Source organism: Lepeophtheirus salmonis, chromosome Z (genome assembly GCF_016086655.4).
Source record: "Lepeophtheirus salmonis chromosome Z, UVic_Lsal_1.4, whole genome shotgun sequence".
Lineage (NCBI taxonomy): Eukaryota > Metazoa > Arthropoda > Copepoda > Siphonostomatoida > Caligidae > Lepeophtheirus > Lepeophtheirus salmonis.
This window is the reverse complement of record NC_092584.1, coordinates 316,794-323,849: the sequence shown is the minus strand read 5'-3', so window position 1 is coordinate 323,849 and position 7,056 is coordinate 316,794. Positions and strand designations below refer to the sequence as shown.

Genomic DNA, 7,056 nt, shown 5'->3' with positions numbered 1-7,056 from the left:
CTTGAAGCTATGAACCAACCTCTGAATATAAAAACACCTATTTTCCACTTTAAACAAAGATAACTCTAGTTATGAGTATGATGCAGACATTTTAAGAATGGTTTAAAAAAATTCTTTTTTTTTGGAGGGGTGGAAGACTGCAGATGCACGCCGCTAGTATCGTGTCAAACGATATTTATGACTCAAAACATTACGAAATGGGATAAATTCAAGATCAAAGCAAAATTCACAAAAAAAAATTATGCTACGGAGTAATTTGAAATTTTTACTCCGTCTTAGTGTTTCATGATTACAGATAGAGGACGGCCTAGTGACTATCCTTGTACAACAAATAACTACTAATTGTAATTTTGAGGCATTTTGTATGTTTCTTTCTGGAGAAGGAAAGGTTAGGAGTAGATATGAAAATCATTTGTATTTTGGACATATTAAAAAAAAGAAACCGATAATCAACATGGTATCCCATATAAGATCAAAAAGACAAGATACATGAAGTTAAAAGTAGGGAATTTGTGACTAGAACGTATATTTATACAAGGGAGGAGGGAAGGAAGGAAATAAACAAGGCCATTGGCAAGAACTACTTCAATGCCGATCCCCAATTCTACTCTGAGCCAACAAGAACTTTCAATTATACTCCGCAACAAATCTTCAAGGTTACTTACTGTCTATTAAGAGCACACACGCATTTTCAATCAAGTTTTGAATATAATAAAAAAATTAGCTCACTACTCAGGAGTTAAATAATAATGACAAGAGCTGAGAAAAAGAAAACACTTTCTTCAGATTACCAATTCCCCCCAAGAAAAACGGACTTTGATCACTAGTTTGCGAGATACAATAAGACACAAAGTGCCATATAAACTATAAAACAATGGAATTAATTACTTAAATTGTATAAATGAATCAATCATCGCTTATAGGTACATTTAACATGAATATAATTTCCAACTAACAAATTAATGATCATTAATAAAACTTTATTAGCCCATAAATAATTACTTTGTATGTAGGTATATATTGCCTATTATACTTAGATAGTTATGTTTAAAATGACATTGAATCAAAACTAAGTAATTACTTAATTTGAAGAGTGATACAATATCATTACTATGAACACAACCAATCATCATTATACACTCTATACAATTTAACAAATACAAAAAAATTATTCGAAGTAAAACAAAGCCTGTTTTGACAACAAAGTATTGTATAAAATAATAATTCATTTAATTAACTTGACTTCTCTTCTAAAAATACAATTCAATAGTCATTAAAATCATTTAAAAAATGGGTATAGCTAAGAGGGCGAGATTACAAAAATAAGAATACTAGACAGGGTCGGTTCTAGAAAAGGGCTCAGATCCCCGATTTTTATATGGAAATAATATTTTTTAAAGAAAAAGACCATTCAAATAGAAAAGGCTTGAACCTTTACTATCTAAAAATGAACAAAAATCATTATTAAAAAGGCTGTTGACCCTGTATTTTATTTTCTAAAAAAATCAAATAGTAAAAACGGAAAGAAAGAAAGGGGCCTCCAAAATTATTTTAGCCTCATCCCCCGGCTCAAACTAAACCGGCCTTGAGGGTAGTACAAATCATAATAATAATTTGAGGTACACTTTTTGAAGGGATCAATAATTAAATTTGTTACTTAGGGACTTTTTTTAGAATAACATTCATAATTATATTTCATTTTAGTTCAGTTTTTCTTTAATAGGGGAAGGAAAAAAATGACCGCTCAGGAGGATTTGTATATTTTTTTGTCAGATTTTTAAGTGTATTAATAATATAATGAGCTTCAAAATAAACACTGAATATATACTAGTGAACCAAACACATATTTATATAGAAGAAAGTTCAATTTTCTGATGTTTTTCTATTGTTGCAGTTTTTATAGATAGACAGATGGGTTAATTAAAATTCTTCCCTTAGCAACAACCTCCTCCAGAGCCACCAGACTGACTACCAGAAGGCATACTAGAATTAGCAGGTGAATGTTGAGGTCCAATCTTTATACCATTGGCCTGCAAATAAATAAAGTACAATATTAATAAGTAAGAAATTGTCGAGCGAAAAAAAAAAACCGTCTTATGCACTCGTAAATATGTGGTCCGACTACATAAAAACAATCTCGAATAAAAATGAGAAAATACAAATTTATATGCGGAGTGATCCATTAAAATCTTAACACATTCAATTTTAAACTTCAACGAGATATAATTTTTATATTAATAGAATTTCAACAAAATTAATACTATACATAAATAGATGTTTGTCTGAGCTCTATTAAACATTAATTTAGCCGCCCTTGACGGCAATGATAGCTTCCAGATGGCGAAGGAAGGCCTGATACACACTCGTACACATATAGTCCAATATTTCTGACATACTTGAGTTAATTATAGGCTTTTAATTCAAATTCGTGGGATAACCCAAGATATATACAAAAATTGTATATATGATATGGAACCTTTAATTTAATTTAGGAGACTTAACCCATTCCAGACGATAGGTTAATTAATTTATGACTACATATAAGTAAGAATTTTTCAATCTATACGGATCATTTATTAATTATTTTTTGTTTATCCGTCGTTGGGAGTATTTTACTTAAAAAAGAAAATTATAAATTATTTACTGGGGGCACCGCATTACTCAAGAGTCTAGCTCGAATCGAGAGTGTTTTCGAATGAAAAATATGGCTTCCAGGAAAGGACAAATATTTCGTTAAGGATAAGGTCTACATATTAAATTTTAATTGTAAATATTTTCGTGGTCCTTGATGTTACTCAGAATCAATATTTATTTTTTTACAGTTTTATTTATTTTTTTGTAATTAGGTCGTTAACAAATTAACCACTTGCCAGTAGGGGAAGCATAGTGATTATTAAGAATATAATGTTATCAAAGGATATATCTTACTGTTAACGAAATTTTAGAGCCAGTTTGAAAGATATTCTATTTTATAAGGCAAGAGAGTAGAATAGTTAAAAAAAAAGTAAATGTACCTGACATTTCCTCTAGAGCATTTCTAAATATAACAAGAGTATTTAGAAAGAGTTGATCTCTTGGATCCAATAACAGATGTCTATGAAGGTAGAATTAGATAAAGGAAAGAGTGGTGGCCTATATTTAACAATTTATTATTGCTTCTAGTTTTTAAGCCTGACGACTCATGAAAACTAGTACAAATGTATCTCTGCTTTATATATAATTTATCCCATCTATGCTTTAGAGAAGCTTAAAAGGCGACAATGGTCTTCCCCGATATTAAGTCTACCCCATTGTTAAAACGTTGCAAAGTTCCAATGTGAAAGGGAAGATGTGGGTATTTCAGATGCAACATTGGGGCCCATCTTCATTACTTCTATAATTATCACAAATAATAGAAATTATAGATGTATTTATCATATTTTTTCATAAACATTTTATTAATTTAATTACAAAATGAATATTTTTGAATATGTTTTTTTTTTTTCCAGATTAAATCCAATCATTTAATAACAAAATGAATCCAAATTAAATATTTCTTCTGAGATCTAAACGCTATTGATACTGGTAATAGGTTAATTAATTATCCGGCTACTATCAGAATCCCAGGGATATTTAGAGATTTTTTTTTTTAAATATACATGAACCCTTTCAAATAAATTTACATTGTGACGATCAATTTTGCCATCTTTCAAGTTCAATTTGTGACACACCCAAAGGATAAATAAGACTCATTTGTTTATAGAAATTAACGAGAATCGTAATGAATACAAATGTAATCCACATTCAATTTTGAGAAACATTACACCTATATTGCCCCTTTCAATCAAAATATGTTATCTCTAGGAAGGAAAATAACATAGGACAACATATTTTTACAGAATTGAAGTTGTATACCAAACATAGTTACATAGACATGAGTAGGCCGTAGTTATATATATGTTGAATACAAGTTGTAACGTGTATAAAAAATTGTAAAAGTTGCATCGTCTTAAAATGTCTTATTCAATTACAACATTAGTCATTCTAATTATAAACTATTAATGGAAACAATCATTCCATTCGGATCTATTAAAATTACATGGTTATTATGTATTTATGTGTAATATTATAACTCTAGGCATTTGAACTTTAGATTACTCTGTTAGTAATTTTCATCAAAATAGTCCAAAATGACACCATTAATATATCAATAGTCTATAGAACATTCAATTATGACATTATTCTCATCCCATGCACTATAAATCCCTCATTTAAAATTGTTCAACAAATTTTTTGCTTACAACTTGTATAATTTTCTTATACAAGTTACAACTTGTACACAACATATATCTGATACAAAATTAAGAGATTCAGGCCCATGATCTCCATCAATATAATTACCTCATTGTTAATGTCAAATACACCTTCTTGTATCTTGTCATAAATCTCTCTTGCAGTGTTTATAAAAGCTTCTTCCACATTTGCAGCTGTTTTTGCGGATGTTTCCATGAAAATTAACCCGTGTTCTCTGGCAAATGCTTCACCTTCTTCTCTTTTCACATCACGTTTGGCTTCCAGATCGCTATACATAGATAAATAATGTATTATATTACGTTAAAAAAATATATTACACAATAATTAATTTAATAGAGCAGAGTAGAGAAAACAAACCCTTGGATCATTCAAATAGATATATCTTTATTTAAGTAAAATTAATTATTATCACGGTGAATTCATTTAGTCTAATTTGAATGTCCTTTTTTTATGATTAGACTCCGAGCTGGACTGCTAGTTCATTAAATATCCCTACCTTATTTGATGGATATTAGAATACACCATTTTCAGATTGATCCCTTATTTAGTGAGAGGTATGAATGGATTTTTTACTGTATATTGACGAAAAAAATGATATTTTAACGTTGGAAAATATCTATTTTAAAAAAAAATGAGAGTTCTCAACTCTTAAGAAATGAAGACTAATTTCTTCATGTATATATAATATAATCAGGATCTCAATTTTCAATAAGTATATACTTACAACTAACCTAATTAAAGGAAAAATATTTTACTATAATTAAAAATATAGATGATAGAGATACTCAAATGATTATGTACAAACATATCAAAATACCATCATTTTTTTTCATTAATGATACGTAGGCAAAAAAATCCCATATCATATAGGAAATCACTCTAAAACATTGCATCCATATGGACATATGAGTTAGTATGTTAGTGAGAGGGAAATTGTCGTAACTCAAATATTTATATATAGCAGAATGAAGCTTGGAAACTCCCATTTCATCATTATAAATAATAAAGTTTTCCAATTTCTCATCCTTTTAATATTTTCTCAAAAATAGTTTGAAATTCTGTTGTTACACCTTGAACTTAAAGGATGGCATATATGCTAATATTTATAATTTCTGAGTTATGACAATTTGTGTGGGCTCAACCCACGGAATATAGTACAAACAGTAGCCCCTTGCCTCTTATTTCCTATAAGCATAATGACCATATTCGAGTTGGAATGTTGTCGAGCATCCTCCAACCAAGTGGTCAAATGATTAAATGTATCCCTTCGTGTAATATCATAGACAAGAAGAGCACCAGCAGCTCCTCTGTAGTATGATCGAGTAATGGAACGAAAGGCCTCTTGTCCAGCCGTGTCCCAAATTTGTAATTTGATTTGTTTTCCCTCAATATTGATCATACGGGCTCCAAATTCCACACCAATCGTCAAATCATGAACAGGCTGGAAGCGTTTATCCGTGAATTGGAGTAAGAGGCAGGATTTGCCCACACCTGGAAGGAAGGAAAGGCAGGGATATGATTTATGACTTTATAATTATATGTTTTAAGGCTATTTTGAACGCTTCATTTTTGAGGAAAAGGCACACTAAGGAGTAGGTGGACTATCATTTGGGATGGAAGCCTTGAGTGTGGGGATGGAACTGAAGGATTTTATGAAAGGATATCTCCTGGATATGTAGTGAAAAAGGATCACATCTGTTAGTTCTTGCAGGGCGTAGTTATAAAAACCCCTTACAATTGACGTATTAAATCCTTACCCGTGTCTCCAATAATGATGTATTTAAATAGATAAGCATACGACATCTTTTTCGTTTGTGATTGTATTAAAATATAAATGTAATACTAGATAAAATAATATCCACTAAAAAAATTATAACTATTTAATAAAGTCTTCTCTCTTTCTTATTTTCTTTTCTGACGTTTCATCAATGAGGACGAACAAAAAAAAGTAGTCTGCTCTTTTTTTTTTATTACGAATGAATACTAAAGTGCAGGGGCACCAAATGAAATGTGTCCGTTCCTTACACATTTGAGAAGGATTTTACTAGGCCGTTATTCTTAGTCCCGCAGTCAGAAAATAAATATTCGGATCTATAGAAGTAATATGTAGCTCCTGTGTTTGGTCTAATAGTAAATATGTGATGCGTTAACATAAAAGTAATCTGGAAGAAGAAGTCCATAATAGGGCCTATTTACTCAAATTAAAGTGATGATGTACCTGGCCAAGAATTTACGTTAAGGCCCTTTATTTTATTTAAGGGACTTATATTACACACGATATGACCCTTTTCAAATAAAATCTATCAATTTTGCTCAATTTAAGTGCAGTTTGTGATACATTCAATGGGTTAATAAGAATGGTCCTCGTTGTTAAAAATTGAGGATAATTCATCTTTAAAGAATGTTCCATTTTTAAGAAAAATCATTCTAGCTTGCTGTTATACTGATGGCCCACATATTATATTCAAATTCGAAAGGGCCCTATTAAACTGATGGTTATTTTGTTAAAATACTATCCCTACAGGAATACCAAAGTTAACAGCTGAAAGCAATAGAACAGTCTTTCGCATATCTAGTCACCTTTAAATTTTCCTTATTATTCCTAAATCAATACTACCAAATATTTAAAATCCCTTCTAATTAATGAATCTATTCGAACAGGATTAATAAGCATTGGGCCAGTACAAATATAACAAAGACTACAAAAGTACTCGATGAGTGGCTATAAAAAAGGATCTATGACAACACAGCATATTGTTGGCC

General features: G+C 30.3%; 1 protein-coding gene across 1 annotated transcript; it reads right to left on the bottom strand.

Annotated features, from left to right (window-relative positions):
* Nucleotides 1-917: 917 nt before the first annotated feature.
* LOC121130146 (ras-related protein Rab-2) lies at nt 918-6,305 on the bottom strand. Its single transcript, XM_040725872.2, has 4 exons — nt 6,051-6,305; nt 5,469-5,784; nt 4,381-4,561; nt 918-2,030 (listed from the first exon to the last, which is right to left on the bottom strand). Exons 1-4 carry the CDS (start codon nt 6,094-6,096, stop codon nt 1,935-1,937), a joined length of 639 nt encoding a protein of 212 aa, XP_040581806.1. The 5' UTR covers nt 6,097-6,305; the 3' UTR covers nt 918-1,934.
* Between the last annotated feature and the right edge of the window lie 751 nt (nt 6,306-7,056).